This window comes from Polyodon spathula, chromosome 12 (assembly GCF_017654505.1).
Source record: "Polyodon spathula isolate WHYD16114869_AA chromosome 12, ASM1765450v1, whole genome shotgun sequence".
NCBI classification, from domain to species: Eukaryota; Metazoa; Chordata; class Actinopteri; order Acipenseriformes; family Polyodontidae; genus Polyodon; species Polyodon spathula.
In genome coordinates this window covers 36504844-36520798 of record NC_054545.1, presented here as the reverse complement: position 1 = coordinate 36520798, position 15955 = coordinate 36504844, and the positions used below count along the sequence as shown (strand labels likewise).

The 15955-nt window shown below is 46.6% G+C and overlaps 1 protein-coding gene across 2 annotated transcripts in view; it reads right to left on the bottom strand.

Annotated features, from left to right (window-relative positions):
• Nucleotides 1-1570: 1570 nt before the first annotated feature.
• LOC121324562 (vascular endothelial growth factor receptor 3-like) overlaps nucleotides 1571-15955 on the bottom strand; it is a 43182-nt gene continuing 28797 nt past the window's right edge. For both annotated transcript variants that reach the window (XM_041266611.1, XM_041266610.1), the window contains 22 exons: nucleotides 15760-15935; nucleotides 15412-15577; nucleotides 13454-13595; nucleotides 12508-12616; nucleotides 11272-11631; nucleotides 10588-10734; nucleotides 9583-9714; nucleotides 8715-8821; nucleotides 8371-8506; nucleotides 7671-7775; nucleotides 7452-7565; nucleotides 7089-7177; nucleotides 6383-6533; nucleotides 5515-5609; nucleotides 4602-4724; nucleotides 4126-4237; nucleotides 3823-3922; nucleotides 3457-3562; nucleotides 3035-3168; nucleotides 2568-2682; nucleotides 2366-2451; nucleotides 1571-2013 (listed from right to left, as the gene is read on the bottom strand). In XM_041266611.1, coding sequence (XP_041122545.1) covers nucleotides 1800-2013; nucleotides 2366-2451; nucleotides 2568-2682; nucleotides 3035-3168; nucleotides 3457-3562; nucleotides 3823-3922; nucleotides 4126-4237; nucleotides 4602-4724; nucleotides 5515-5609; nucleotides 6383-6533; nucleotides 7089-7177; nucleotides 7452-7565; nucleotides 7671-7775; nucleotides 8371-8506; nucleotides 8715-8821; nucleotides 9583-9714; nucleotides 10588-10734; nucleotides 11272-11631; nucleotides 12508-12616; nucleotides 13454-13595; nucleotides 15412-15577; nucleotides 15760-15935 — 3019 coding nt within the window. In that variant the 3' untranslated portion in view covers nucleotides 1571-1799. The remainder of the gene's footprint in view (nucleotides 2014-2365; nucleotides 2452-2567; nucleotides 2683-3034; nucleotides 3169-3456; nucleotides 3563-3822; nucleotides 3923-4125; nucleotides 4238-4601; nucleotides 4725-5514; nucleotides 5610-6382; nucleotides 6534-7088; nucleotides 7178-7451; nucleotides 7566-7670; nucleotides 7776-8370; nucleotides 8507-8714; nucleotides 8822-9582; nucleotides 9715-10587; nucleotides 10735-11271; nucleotides 11632-12507; nucleotides 12617-13453; nucleotides 13596-15411; nucleotides 15578-15759; nucleotides 15936-15955) is intronic.

Genomic DNA, 15955 nt, shown 5'->3' with positions numbered 1-15955 from the left:
AGAGAAACTGATAATTTTGCAGTGGTCTCTTAATTTTTTCCAGAGCTGTAGATATGAAGTCTGACACACATCCATAACTACCTCCAATAAAAAAACTATATGGTCAAAGTCAACCAATGTTTCGGCTAGTGCCTTTAAACTTTTACTGTTTACTGTTTGTAAACACTGCATACGAAGTCATCAAGTTAAACTGAAAACTTCTTGGAATATAGAAAACTGCATCGTTCTGCATTGTACCAAATAAAGATTTAGCTATGTCATCCATGTCTGTTCTGCCAAGATTCAGAAAAACAGAAAAACTACTGCAAAAAATAAAATATAAAGAACTGAGTGGGTGTACTGCTTCAAACTTCAAGTATTACCTTAGACATACAGCTCTGTGGACAGCTGAGAATGTGGAACAGCAGAGATATTCCTAGCCGTCTGCTTTTCAAGATGAGTTCAAGGACACTTCTGTTTCTATTCTGAGTGTTTTTATAGGTGTTTTATAAACTGAGCCAAAAATATACCCTAATATTCTCCTAAGAGGATTATATTATATATATATATATATATATATATATATATTATATATATATATAGTATATATATAATATATATAAGCTTAAAATGTAGAGCAGAAAGAGACACAATTTTTCAATTTGTAAAAATTTAATATAAATGCTGAGAGGGATTTAAAATACATGCTGACTGAGATCTTTTTTATTAGCAGAACTACAACCTGTGGGAGAGGGAGGCATTGTGGCCTAGTTATTACAGCTAGGAAACTGGGAGGCTGTGTGGCCTAGTGGACAGAGCTGAGGGACTGGGTGCAGTGTAAGCTTGTGATTGGAGCAAAGAGATTAGGAGGACGTGTGGCCTAGTGGATAGCGCTGTGGGACTAGGATGCTGTCAGGTCTAGCAGGACAGGTTGATTGACAGGGTGGTGATGTGGCTGAATAGTTAGAGAAAGGAGGACTCATGGTAGTTGGGGCTAGTAGTTCAAGCTGAGGATTGATGAATGACTGCAGTCTCCCATTTTTGTCATTGCCTCGTCCACCTTGTGACCCAGCTGGCAGAAAGAGGATAATCTATTCAAATTCTTTGAAATAAAACAACCTTGAGTCACCCAAACTCTTCTGAAGGGGCTTGGGCTCCATCTGGTGATCAGCTTTAAACATTACAAGGGATATTACAACACTCAAAGATAAGAACATAAGAAAATTCACAAACGAGGGGAGACACATCTAAGCTCCTCCGGTTCCTAGTAGCTGATTGATCTCAGAACTTTGTCACTTAGAGTCTTAAAGGATCCAGGTGATTCCACATCAACAACATGACCATGTAGCCTATTCCATCTCCTCACCACTCTGTCCTAAGCAAGGTATGGAGAACTGAGTGCAGCCTCTGTGCTGTCCAGACTTTAGGAGTAGTACTGCAGTCCTGTGCAGCACCTTTACAATGACTGCCACCCGGTGAAAATAACAACGTGCTAGAGGGGCACGTGCTGGAGAAAATTTTATAGGCAGAAGAGCACGGAAATAATAATACCAAAATAAATACATCTGCGATATAAAAAGTAAGAAACCGATATATATTGCTTTATTATTATTTTTTACTTTTGTACACAAAAAACAAAACAAAACATAAAGGAAGCTTACTCTGGGTAAAATACTGTCTACTAGTAAAATGATTGATTGAGATGGTAAGTGCGCCACCCGGTGGCTGGAAAGCATATTGTTTTTGCAGAGCATTCAGTTCAGAGCAGGGTTCTGGGTTTAATATGTGACCCCCCCCCCCAGTTGTGTCTCTCGCTCCGTCTAGAGGCTGGAGGCGGCGATGCAGCCTGGCTCAGAGTCCCCCTCTCCTCCTGCTGCCGTGGGGAAGAAGTCCCCCAGCGTGCCCTGGGAAAGCTGCCCATACTCGTTGTTGTAGAAGGTCTGTCCGGACTGCTGGCTCTGGAAGGGCTGTCGATACCGGCTCGTCTGCTCTGTGGAACCAGCGGCCCCCTCCGTGCTTCTGCTCGCCTGCTGACTGTTAAGAGCAAGAGAAACACAGCGTGAGCAGAAACTTACACAAAGAGGGCGGACTCTCAGATCCTGCAACATGAGCTCTACACACAGGGGGCGGAGTCTCAGACCCTGTAACATGAGCTGTACCCACAGGGATCTGGGATTTACCTTGCTTACCTTTGCTTTACTTTCAATGTGCTTTCGCTATCTTAAAAACACATGTTTTGACAAGGGCATCGACAAAGGCTTTGCTGCACTTTGCTATGCTTTTACTAAGATTTGCTGCAGTTTGAAGCACAGGCCTTCATGCACTCATCCGTGCTGCATACAGCAAGTGTGCAGAAATAACTGCAGCGCTGTGTTTGGGCTCCTACCTGAGTGCCAGGGCTCCTCTGTGTTTGTGTTCGATTCTCTGAAACTCCTCAGAGGGCAGCACCATCCCACTGTCCGTCTGGTTATCCTGCACACACAGAAACGCACCCTTAGCATGGTTTTAATCTCAAACAGCATCAGCTCTAGCGATGAAGGGTAAACCAGTACTGTACTTGTAATTAGGATGTTGGGGGTTGTACTCACGTGGTGTGCCTTGTGAGAGGTCTGCTCCAGCGGGTACTCCTCGAAGGTTTTGACCTGCCCCTGACAGCGCAGAGGAGCCCCCCTGCTCCCACCAAACGACATGCAGTTATAGTATCTGAGGAGACAGCGGGACAGAGGAGTCACGACACACACTGAGCAGCAAAACCACCGGCTACCGACTCAGCATAATGTGAATCTGTTCAACGTGGCTTTGTGTGTGTATCCATCTTAATTATTTGAATTCATGTTTTTGACAGGTACTGTACTTTATCTTCTACTAACTAATCTATGTGTATGGAAAACTCACACATCTAGTGAATCCTGACACAGTCCTCGTCAAAGAGATTGAATATCTGTGGCTGCTTAAGACTGAGGGGTTCGTTGCCAGGTGAAGAAACAATCTACAATATATTTTTTGTTGTTGCTAATCCTGTAGTTATACCATTATTTCCCACAGCGCCCCCTACCTGCCAGGCATCACGTTACAGTGCAGCCTCAGCTCACTCTCCTCCTCTTGGGAGGAGGGCCGGGAGGAGGCCTGGGAGAAACCGTCGTCCTCCGAGCTCTGAGACATGTTGAGGGGGATGTAGTCCTTCCCTTCCTGGTGAGAGACAGGATTCATACAGCTTCACAGGGGTATGGCATGTATCATATGCATCCACTGTGCTTACATCCAGCTTTGTCTATGGATCAATTTTTCTTGAGTCAAGGATGGACATTTCTATATTGCTGTCTCCTCCCTCTTCTCTGTTCCCTTTATCTGCCCACTCTTCCTTCCTTTCCATACCTGCTCTCCTCCTCTGCCCTATCCTCCTCAATCCTCTTTCCACTCAATTGTCACTTTCCCACAGCATTCTCTCCTCTCTCCATCCCTCATGTGCTCTCTCACCTGCAGCACGTTCTCCTGCAGCAGGTCTCCAAGGATTTCGACCAGCGCTGAGAAGGTGGGTCTCTCCCGGGGCTCGCCCTGCCAGCAGGCCAGCATAATCCGGTATCTGCAGAGAGAGAGAGAGAGAGAGAGAGAGAGAGAGTCAGGGGGTCAGGGGCTGAGCTGGGACACACCCTGGGTCTTTATCCATTACTTTGATTGCACCAGGAGGTCCCGTTGAACCTAACATGTGTTTTACAAGAATCCTGCAGTCCAGGACCAAGTCATAAAACACATCATGACAGCTCTAACCATGGACAGGTTATACAATCTCAGCGTTAGCCACAGCTAGATATCAGTTGATTTTTGCAGAGCTGAGTCTCTTACATTTCGGGAGAGGCATTCTCCGGCGCTCGCATCCGCGTCCCATCTTTGAGTCTCTGACAGAACTCCTCATCAATCTGCACCCCCGGGTATGGGGAGGCACCTGAGAGAGAATACATTGCAGTGCAAAGTTACTGCACACTTACCAAGTTCTTCCATAGCTGCAAACTCTGAAGAGCAATAGGGTCTTTTTAAACATCTTCAAATATATTCTAATTGACAGAAGTTACAGTAGTACCTGCTGCATCTGTCTGTCTGTCTGTCTATATGTATGTATGTGCATTAGGGGCAAGAGCACTTTCTTACCCAATGAGAATATCTCCCACAGCAGGACCCCAAAGGACCACACGTCGCTCTGCGTTGTGTACACCTTGTCAAAAATACTCTCGGGAGCCATCCACTTCAGGGGCAGACGAGCCTACAGCAGGGAAACAAAAACACTCATCTGTCCCCAGCTCAGGAGATACAGTTATACAAACAGAGAGTGACTATTTTACAGTGATGTGAAATCCCAGGTACGGCACAGGTGAGCATGTGCATATGCACTTTACACAGTGAACAATGGCGAAATACCCGTAGCATCTTAGCTGCATGCTGGCGATAACTATGATTGTACTGCGCGCCTAGTAAGAGAACGTTCAACAGTGGGTATTGTGTACAATATGGGGCAGCGCTAAACTGTGTTAAACTGCGTCTGACTCTAATGTTCTATTGTAAGATATTCTCTGGTAGCCCCTCTCCCATGCCTGCTGTGCTGTGCGTGTGGGGGGAACTCTACTCACATTCCCCTTCCGCACGTAGTCAGGGTCCTTGTAAATATCCCGGGCCAGTCCGAAATCACAGATCTTCACCACGTTGTTCTCGGACAGCAGGATATTGCGGGCGGCCAGGTCCCTGTGAATGCACTGAGGGAGAGAGGCAGAGAGAGACAAGGGTGGATTAGGATGTCATCATGGTGCTAAGGCTGATGCTGTGGGTCAGCATGTCGAGGAGGAGGGTGTGCTAAGGCTCCTGATGCTGTGGGTCAGTGTGTCGAGGATGAGGGTATGCTGAGGCTCCTGATGCTGTGGGTCAGTGTGTCGAGGAGGAGGGTGTGCTGAGGCTCCTGACGCTGTGGGTCAGTGTGTCGAGGAGGAGGGTGTGCTGAGGCTCGTGTTGAGAAGGAGGGTGTGCTGAGGCTCCTGACGCTGTGGGTCAGCGTGTCAAGGAGGAGGGTGTGCTGAGGCTCCTGACGCTGTGGGTCAGCGTGTCAAGGAGGAGGGTGTGCTGAGGCTCGTGTTGAGAAGGAGGGTGTGCTGAGGCTCCTGACACTGTGGGTCAGTGTGTCGAGGAGGAGGGTGTGCTGAGGCTCCTGACGCTGTGGGTCAGTGTGTCAAGGAGGAGGGTGTGCTGAGGCTCGTGTCGAGGAGGAGGATGTGCTGAGGCTCCTGACGCTGTGGGCCAGCATGTCAAGGAGGAGGGTGTGCTGAGGCTCCTGATGCTGTGGGTCAGTGTGTCGAGGAGGAGGATGTGCTGAGGCCCCTGACGCTGTGGGCCAGCGTGTTGAGGAGGAGGGTGTGCTGAGGCTTGTGTTGAAGAGGAGGGTGTGCTGAGGCTCCTGATGCTGTGGGTCAGCGTGTTGAGTAGGATGTGCTGAGGCTCCTGACGCTGTGGGTCAGTGTGTCGTGCTGAGAGCAGTCTAGCCACTTTCCTTACCTTGCGGGAGGCCAGGAACTCCATGCCACGCGCCACTTGGAAGCTGTAGCAGATCAGATCCTCTACGGTCAATGGGGTCTTCCAAAGGTCTTCCACTGAGGGGAGAGGAGAGTGAGCGAGGAAGAAGAGTTAGGCTGCAGTGAGGTTTCACACTCATGCCATGGGCACCGTCTGCTCTGCACTGGTCATCTGTAGGGATTAGGGCACTTTTTCTGGATGCCTTATCATTTCTTATAAGCCCAAAAAAGGGCTTATGATTCCAAAATGGGGCTAATTTAACTTGTGCGTTATTTAAAGAATGCTTTTAATTGACATAAAAAAAGCATTTTGATATTAAACACTGATAACACTATGTAACACAATTTTTGTTCCTGGGTAGTAAGTGTTATTTCCTAATTGCTTATGCCTCAAAAGTATAGAAAATGGCTATTATTCCCCACAAACTTTGCTTTTGTGACCAGGACAGTGATATTTCAAAATATCACGATTTCCAATGGGAAAACGGGCAAATGTGTGTCTATTCGTTCACATAAAGTCAGAAAAAAACAACATATGAATCCCAATTAAAATGTATTTATACTAAAGTAATACAAAAATGACTATAAAAGATTTAGAAGTGAGTAGTTTTTTGAAAGTTACGATTATACTGTAAATGCTGTATAACAAAAGCAAAGTTTGTGGGGAATAATAGCCATTTTCTATACTTTTGAGGCATAAGCAGTTAGGAAATAACACTTACTACCCAGGAACAAAAAAAAATAAAATAAATTGTTACACGGTGTAATGTTATATCACCCAGGTTGCACGCCTCCCCTGCCTCGTGCTGGGGTCTTGGGGTGGGGGTGTGTGTCCATAGCTGTAGCCTTACCTTTTTGGAAGCTGGGTCTGAAGTTCTGGTTCTGGTTGGCGATGATGCGGGCCATGACAGAGCTCTCGGTGGGCCCGGCCCGGCTGCTACTCTCCACCATCACAGCCTCCATCATGGACCGCACCTGACTGCGCATCTTCGGGGAGCGGTCCTGCCAAGAGACCAGCAGAAACACAGAGACTGAACTCCAGCTCCCCTACACAGTCCTGCCCTGGACTGCAGACACCATCCTCTGAAGGGGAACACTATAGTCTCAGTGTCTGTCCAATCTATTGATCTCTGTTATGTTGGAGGGTTGCTGTTTAATTACATTCTTAATAGTGCATCCTCTTTAAGAAGGTGGCATTTTTAGCAGCTCAACATAACACTGTCCAATTAAAGAGGTTTTGTACAGAGTGGTGAAAGCATGGAAATCAGAGTGAAATCATGGTAAAGCACAAGGAAGCGGGGTAAATACATGGTATTATATATAAAAAAAAATACATGTTCACCTGGGCAATGCAAGGTATGAGCCTGGAAAAGGCTGTAAACTGCTAGATGTAGCATGATAAACTTTTCTAAGGGTCTTTATGAGGCAGGCTGTGAGCCATGTCTATAAAGACGTCGAAATGAAAAGAGCTGAAGAGGATTGAGGATTGAAATGCACACTCTGATAAAACCCATGGATGTGTAGAAGCTCAGTCGGGCAGCAGGGTGGCGCTCTTACCCTGTAAGGCAGGAATCCCTCCCTCTTGGCTCGCAGGTAGTTGGACAGATTACCATACTTGCAGTATTCCACTATCACCATCAGGGGACCTGGGAGAGACACACAACAGTGTTACTCAGTAGACAGACAGTGTTGTACAATATGTGTAAGGTGCTATGCACAACACATGAATTATATTATAATGTTGCTGCATGTATGTCTTATATATTGAGGAAGCTTTTTGTTATAAAGGAATCCTGTTTATTAAAGGAAATTCTGATTTCCTGGGTCTGTCCTGGTTTATAACAATCTGTCCAAGGCTGGTCCAGTTAGTCCTGGTCTGCATAGCCTCGCCTCGGCCCATCCTGGTCCCTCTGAGAGTACCGTTGGATTTGGTGCAGGCTCCCAGCAGGTTCACGACGTTTAGATGGTTCCCGATGTGAATGAGGATCTTCAGCTCTGACATCAGTGCTTTGTGCTCACTGGCTGTGGCTCCCTCTGCAACACAGAAGACAGACAGTCAGGTTCCTCCTTGCTACAACACGGAATGTGGTGACACTGCAGACTGGCAGGCACCTCCCCACAGTCCCTCTCTGCTCTTACCTTTCAGCATCTTGACTGCGACCGTATTGAGGCTGTTTATTTTGTTGATCCCGAAAGCAGAGGCCTCCACCACCTTCCCGAAGGCCCCGTGCCCAAGAACCTTCCCTGCAGATAGAAGTAAAGGCAGCAAGACTGAGTGCCCACTCTGGACATGCATGTTCATTAGGGTTAGTAAAAATGACTGCATAAGTTGCAACACTATTCTAATGCATTGCATTTTGTACACAGGCACAGTTAAGTAAACTCCCTCCCCCTCTAAGGCAGCCACACGTTTTGATTATTGTGTTTATAGAGACTTTCACTGACTCAGATGTAGAATAGATGCCCTATTCTAAACTCTAGAGGGGTACGGAAATCACCACAGAAGTAACATAATGGAGGTATAGCACAGTCAGTACACCTGGAAGTTATTTTAAAACAATGATTTTATGTCTGAAATGCATATTGAAACTTTATGGGGACATATGTCCTGATAAGCTGAGCTTTGACAAGTTTCCCTAACTTGAGGACTTTATGACCTGGTAAGCTCTATAAAGAGGCCCATCCAGAGACACACAGCAGGGAGAAGACACACACACACACACACACACACACACACACACACACACACACACAGACAGACACACAGACAGAGAGAGAGAGACACACACACACACACACAGATAGGCACACACAGAGAGATAGACAGACAGGGCCTCACCGAGCCGCAGCCTGTCCCGAGGGAGCTCCCACTGGGTAGAGTCATAGGGTAGGTACTCGCACTGCTCGTCCAGGGGCACCTCCCCGGGGTCCATGATGATCGACAGGTAGCCCGTCTTGATGTCTGCCGGGTTAGCCTGCAAGGAGAGGAGGAGGATAGGAGCTTTAATCCACACAGTATCCCATAGACTGGAGAGTAATCCCACGCCTGGGATAACACTGAAGTCTACATGGGATTACACTGCTTAGATAGTACCATGGTATATTACAGTAGTGTAGCTGTATAATACAGTAGTGTAGTGGAGGTGTATTACACAGCAGTTTAGGTCAGTGCACAGTAGTTACCCGCTTGGCGTTACAGAAGATGAGGATGAGCAGGATCCAGAAGAAGACGGCAATGATTCCTGTCCCGATCAGGATCACGATCTCTACATTTGTCCGATCGTCTGAACCTGCGGGGGGGGAGGGAGTGCAGAGAGCTGACTGAGAGGCACATAATACAAAATACAGAGAGCTGACTGAGAGGCACATAATACAAAATACAGAGAGCTGACTGAGAGGCACACAATACAAAATACAGAGCTGACTGAGAGGCACACAATACAAAATACAGAGAGCTGACTGAGAGGCACACAATACAAAATAAAGAGAGCTGACTGAGCGGCACATAATACAAAATACAGAGACACAATACAAAATACAGAGCTGACTGAGAGGCACACAATACAAAATACAGAGAGCTGACTGAGAGGCACATAATACAAAATACAAAGAGCTGACTGAGAGGCACACAATACAAAATACAGAGAGCTGACTGAGAGGCACATAATACAAGATAACCCCTTCTGGCTGAGTGGAAACATCATAAGCATATTGCAAAAAACAAATGGGACATTTGCATTTGACTTCAGCCTGCATTTTATGTATACACACCGTCATTACACCAACCAGCCACAAGATGGAGTCAAGCAATGCCTTTTTGAAGCATAGACCGTGACCGGCAACATCAGACTTACCCTGCATCAGCATTGCATGAGTTTCACTAAATATGCTTAGACAACCTTTCTGACAGAGATAAATCTGGGGTTTATGAAGGTGGTTGCGTTCTTGGCTGTTTTCATGTTAAAATAAATGTGTGACAGTGTGGGTGTGCGTGTGTGTGTGTATGTGTGTGTGTGTGTGTGCGTGTGTGTGTGTTTAGCAGTTCTCTTACCTTCGACGGAGATGGTCGCTGACATGCGCACGCATCCCTTCTCATTGCAGGCATTGCAGGTGTACAGGCCGGCGTCCTCCTCGCGCACCCTCTGGATACTCAGGGTCTGGTTGGAGTCCTGGAGCACGATCCCTGCACACATCCAGACAGCCATAAGTCTGGAGATCATTCCTAGCACAGCCCTCATTCCAAACAGCAAAGCACAGCATTCTGACCAGCACAGCACTCTGAACAGCATAACATTCTGACCAGCACAACATTATACACAACGACTATATTCTGCAAACACTTTCCAAACTCCATTTACAGTGTATTCCAGATATAGCTTCATGCCCAGCTCACTACAAGGTTGTTTGACATCAATGTATACATCTTCCAACCACTGCAATCATTTTACACGAATGAGCTGTTACCTAATATTAGAGAATATAGGGGAGGCCTGAAGAATAATTGATTTGATGACAGGCCATTCTACCGCAGACAGTACACCACTGAGCTAGAACTTAAGTTTTACAAGTCGTCACAACTGGCGGCCACATGGCAGGGTCTGGAATCACTGATTGGAAGGAGCTAGCTTGTGGACAACTGCGTTAAAAACATCTTTCAAGGTCACGCACTTCCTGTGCGGCTCAATACACTATTACCCAGCGTGCAAATGAATCTGGCCTATGTGCCAGTAACTGATTAGCATGTATAAAACACTGCTGTAAGCAAACTAAGCGGGACACATTTATCGTGTGTCCTGAATAGGCAAATAAACCAGCTGCATCAACAGTGTGTTTCTTGGGCGTGCTACAATCAATTGCGTTCATTCATAAGTTGCAGGAAATTGTGCCTATGCACTTCAAATGTGAACATCGCCAGCTATCGTTCCTGTTCTTGGCCTGGCGTTGGGGTCGCTCTTCCTGTTTACACTACACAGTGATGAAAACAGCATACGAGGGGCATTTGGAATTTGCTCTGTGTGTGAGGGCGTTGAGAACTGCAAAGCGAAGCGGCCTTCACCTGACATTCTGTAGAGAGGCTTCTCGTCTTTGAACCAGGAGATCTGGGGTGAGGGGGTGCCCTCCACTTCACACTTCATCAGCATGGACTCGCTCACATTCACCGTCTGATTGGTCAGGTTCTGCCGGAGCCGCGGAGCTTCCTGGGCTGCGAGGGCGGAGATCGCAAAGAGTTTAGATCTAAAGGAGAATCTGTTCTCATACCGATAATCTGACACTATCCCACTGTAGCTGCCTTTGCTATACCCCTGGCTTCTAATGCCACTGCATTGCCACGGCTTCAGCTGCATGCAATTCAAACCAAGAAAAGCCACTAAGCTACACTGCTTCCCACTCCTTAGCTCGAATCACGAAATCAAAAGAAATGCACGACTTGCAAACACCTTGATCAAGCAGTCCCTTGCACTGTGCATAGGACTGCCACCTGTTCCTGTTTTCCCTGGATCGTCCCAGAAGTCAATATGCATTCCCAGGACACTAAATACCAGTACCATGAATCAGTAGACAATATTACAGCAAAAGATACACAATTTGAATTGGCTGATAATACTATAGTAGTAATGATAGCAATGTTTCCCTCTTGGGTGAATATATCATTTCTAGAGAGAGTTTACACTTTGAACAGCCCCTCTTTCGTTCTGTGAGGTGGTGACCCTGTGCAGTAAATGCAGTCCGCGGGCCCTACCTTGCACGGTGATGTACTTGCGGTGACAGTGCTTCTCTCTGCTCCGGCGGTTCTGCACCTCGCACACGTAGTCTCCCTCCTCGTGAAGCAGGATGTGGGGGATGGTGAGCTCCAGGACCCAATTGTTGGAGGCGGGTTCGAAGGAGAGCTCCCCGTCCAGGGGATCTGCATACAGGTGCACGCTCTTGCAGTCCAGAACCAGGGGGCTGCCACTGTCATCCCGCAACGTGCGGGGGTCCAGCCGGTACCACTGCAGGTTCTCGTAGGTGTAGTTGTCAGCGCTGCACCGCAGGCTCACCAGCTCCCGCTCCACCGGCTCCTCCGAGGGATGCAGCTCGATCCCGAAGCCTTCTGGGATAGCTGCCGGGGAGAGAGGGGAATACGGGAGTGAGCACACACCCGGTGAGTCTTCATTTGTAAATGCATACTTTGATGAATTCAGTAACTTGATATGCATTCATTCAGGGCTGTCCTACAGCTCTCCCACTCCACAATATTTCTCTTAGAGGTCAAGGCTGGATCATGGTAGAAATCAAAGTTGTGTTTGAACATGTAGCTTGTTTAATAGATACTGAAGCAGTGTGTGGTCAACTTAAACATGTTTCCCTCTTTTTTAATGTATAATTTCATTTCTTATGGCTCTTTATGAAGCCTCTGTTCATTGATATGGTTTTTTCAGCCAGAAAGATCGGACAGCTCTACATTAAACATTTCTGTTTCTTGTTTCGAAAATGCCTCGTATCAACAGGTTATTTATAAAAACAGACTGCGGTTCCATTAACATACTGGAATTGATTTTTTGGTCTGACTGATCAAACAAACATCATGATTAATGCGTTGCATGGTAGTTGTACTGGCACCTATCGTATACTGTAGCAACCACAAGTACTCAGTCAGTGAGTACTAAGAAGAACTACATTATGTTAACCGAGAACACACTGTGGACTCCATTTGGAGATTTGGGGGAGATTTCTGGCAAGTTTCTATATGAGTTAGAAGCACACAGATTAGAAACATTTACACCAGTGGTAGTTATTAAGGTAACAACAGCTAGGCTGTTGTTAGTGGTGATGTTAGTCCCAAAAAACCAGTGCTGGAAAACTAACCATATAGATAATGAAAGAATGTTCCTGCATACACTCCCACTGTATTACACACACACACACACACACACACACACACACACACATTATGAGAGCTTTTAAAGCACAGGCCGCGTGCTGTGAGGGAACCTACTGGTCACGTAGAAATAGATGAGCCTCTCGTCTCGCCCCACTTTGTTGGCGACGGAGCACTTGTACACCACTGAGACATTGGCACTCACTATAACCAGCTTGCTCACAGTCTGTCAGGGAGGAAGCACAGTGAATGCTGCAGGTTCTTTATTTTACATGCATGTGTACTTACACATCATTACAATGTTATTATGCAGAGTTACAATGGACTTCATGGGCTTGTTTTTTATGGGAATACAATTTCAAATAAAGCTCTTTAATATTGATTTGAAGTTGCTGCTTCTTCCTAGTTCTGAAGCACAGATCATGTGACCTACTGCATAGGTATCTTCATTCAAAATGTTCCACAACTGAATTAATAACAAAAACATATGAAGAACCATTTGTGAAAATACGAGAGGCTTTAAAATGGATTTCAAAGCATTGGTTACCTCTCCTTTGTGCTTCTCCACATTTGATAGACAATAACACAGCACATTACTGTTTGAGAGGAGTTCAGAGTATGCCTGGGGGAACCAAACTTTTTCAATGTAGACGAACCCAATGTGTCGGTACTCTATAGTACCCTGTCTTCCCTACATAACCTCCGCAGGAAATTACCTCACAGGTGTGTCTGAAAACAAGAAGTGAGTATTCTCACCCAGCGTGTTTACTCCCACTATCTCCAGGAAGTGTGGCGTGGAAGAGAGTTTGAAATATTTCTCTAGTGGAAATGCTCCCTGTCAGAGGGGGAGTGACAGACATGTTGTCAGGATGATGGGGCTCGGGACTCTCCTCTTACTCCACTTCTTATACTGTTAACAAATACCACTGGGATCCCATTACAGTCTGTGGTACTAGTCCAGCACTGACTTTAAACCACTATAGTTGTTCTACCCCTGAGCCGAGGTACAGAACCAGCCCCGCTCCCTCGCTCCCCCTCTCCCCTGCTCCACTCTCACGCTCACTTTGTTCCTGCCATCCACGATCTCAGTCCAGGTGTCGAGGCTCTCGATCTTATTCACTCCGTTGTCCGTCTCCATGTCCTGCCAGTTCTGACACTCTGGCACCCGGTCCCTCGGCCGGCGCTTGACAGCTCCTCGAGGGCCCCTGAAGTACAGAGCAGGCAGTGAATATGGGGGCAGCGCTGTGAAGTGCACAGGGAGGGGCTGCTTATCCTGCACCTTGACATTGAAGACAGTGCCTCCGAATAGGAATGCTGCCTTGTACAAACTCCTGCTTTATTACACAGATGCACTTGTTGGAAAAAGAATATTAAACAAGAGTCTTGTCAATATGTTCTGGATACTCACTGCTTCTATTCTCACCCCGCTCTGAATAATACAGATTCCTGGCGTGGCTTTCTATACAATACACCAAGGATGGAAATAAGACTCACTCTTGCATAGCGTTCTCAACCAATCCAGATTTTACTACAGGCTTGATTAGTGTATAAATAACAAGCTCAGGTGTAAAACCAGGACTGGATCAAACTGTTATGCAATGGGAGTCTTATTTTCACCCCTGTACTATCATGTATGCCTTAACTACTTGTACCCAACTCACTGGCACATGGATTATGAATGCCCAGCCATACAGAAAGATGTTGTAGTGTATTTGCATATGTTCTAGAAGAACTTGTCTAGCGGAATGAAACAGTTGACTAACACAGTGGTTTTTTGTGTTTTTTTCTTTGGGGGGGGGGGGGGGGGGGGGGTTATGGAACACAGAGGTATTTGTTGTAAAAGCATTTATGTAAATGATCCTTTTGATAGCAAATATTAGTGTTTTTATACATTATTAAACAAATACAATGCCTGCCTGTTCCCCTTTATTAAAAACAATATACAAAACTAATTTTAATATACATGACTACATAATGCCAGTGTTCAGAACAAAGCGTCTTCGTACCATGGTTAGTTTCGTTTACTTTGGCTATTAGCATAGAAACACAGTAGGGAACAAGAACACGTCTCCATTCATTTAATTTGATATGCCCACAGATTGCTGGTACAGTTGAGTCACCATAGTCTTCCTGGTACTCAGCCTTTAACTGCCAGTACCCCCCTCCCCAAGAGGGTCTTCACACACACACACACACACACACACACACACACACACACACACACCCCCGTGCTGGCACACGATAGGAGGAAGCGAGAGGGCCTGGCACGGGGAGAAAGGCCGGGGCAAGCAGGTCAGGAAGCAAGCCGTCCTGGGGGGTTGTCTGCACTGTCAGTGCTGACAGGCCCAAGCTCTCTTCCTCCCAGGCTCAAGGATGTCACCGTGCCATCCTCCCTATCTTCCTGTTGTTTGGACAGAACCAGAGTCTCGTCACTAAAAATACCTCAGCTGCTATCTCATCTGACACCCACAGAGACTGAAGCTGAGGGCTTCAGTAAGCCCTGCTTTGATATAGACCATGATCAGCAGACTATAGAAAGACAACACTGACCAGTGAAGCCTGAACTGAACTCTGAATGAACCACGACAGAGATGGACAGGCCAGGACCAATCCACCACAGAATACAGACTGTCCACCCTGATTGATTTAAAAACATGCTTGTCTACAGGCTTTTTGGTGTGTGTGTGTGTGTGTGTGTGTGTGTGTGTGTGTGTGTGTGTGTGTGTGTGTGTGTGTTTGTGGTGTATACATTGCAGCAGTTGATTGATTGATTGATTTATGTCTAACTGTTTTAACATGAGTATCGCAGTGCATAAAACAAAACCAATTTATATAATGTACAGATGATGATGTTTCAATGACATTTACTGCACATTCTGCTTAAGATACACAAATTAGACCAAGAAACTTGTCAGTGCCTCTCAGGCTCTGCTGGATCCCTATATTCCCTATAGAACCCCCCCTCCTGCCTGACTATAATGCAGGTGTGCGTGGGCATCTTGCCCAGCTCGTGGTACGTACAGGCTACGCATGTTGTTCAGTCCGCAGGGGCCCCACGGCCTCCACTGCCAGGTGACGGAGTTCGGAGCTGGGACCCCGTAGGCAGTGCAGGTCAGGGTCTGCCGGCTGCCCCGGGGGTAGATGTTAGTGGGAGAGGCAACCTCCTTCTCATGGATCCTTGGTGGCACTACAGAGACACGAGAGACGCACTCAGGAAAGAGAGAGAGAGAGAGATGCTGACACAGCACCCAATGCAAACCCAGGTTACTGTCTGATAAGAGCAAGCACAGTGCAGCTTTTACTGTCATGCTTTGAAACCTATTTCCGTTGACTATAAAAGAAAGGACTCCAAGCTTCTTTGTCTGTTACCGTTGATGACGAGGTAAAGGCTGAGCCCCCTTTCCAGGCGGGCGGCGTTGTTTCTCAGAACCACGGTGTAGTTTCCTGCATCCAGCTGTGACACCTCGCGGATCTCCAGCACATAGTGCCACTGCTTCATCCTGTTGAACTCCGGGCTCTTGGTAATTACCTTGCCATCCTTGTACCTGAAACCCATAAGCACACA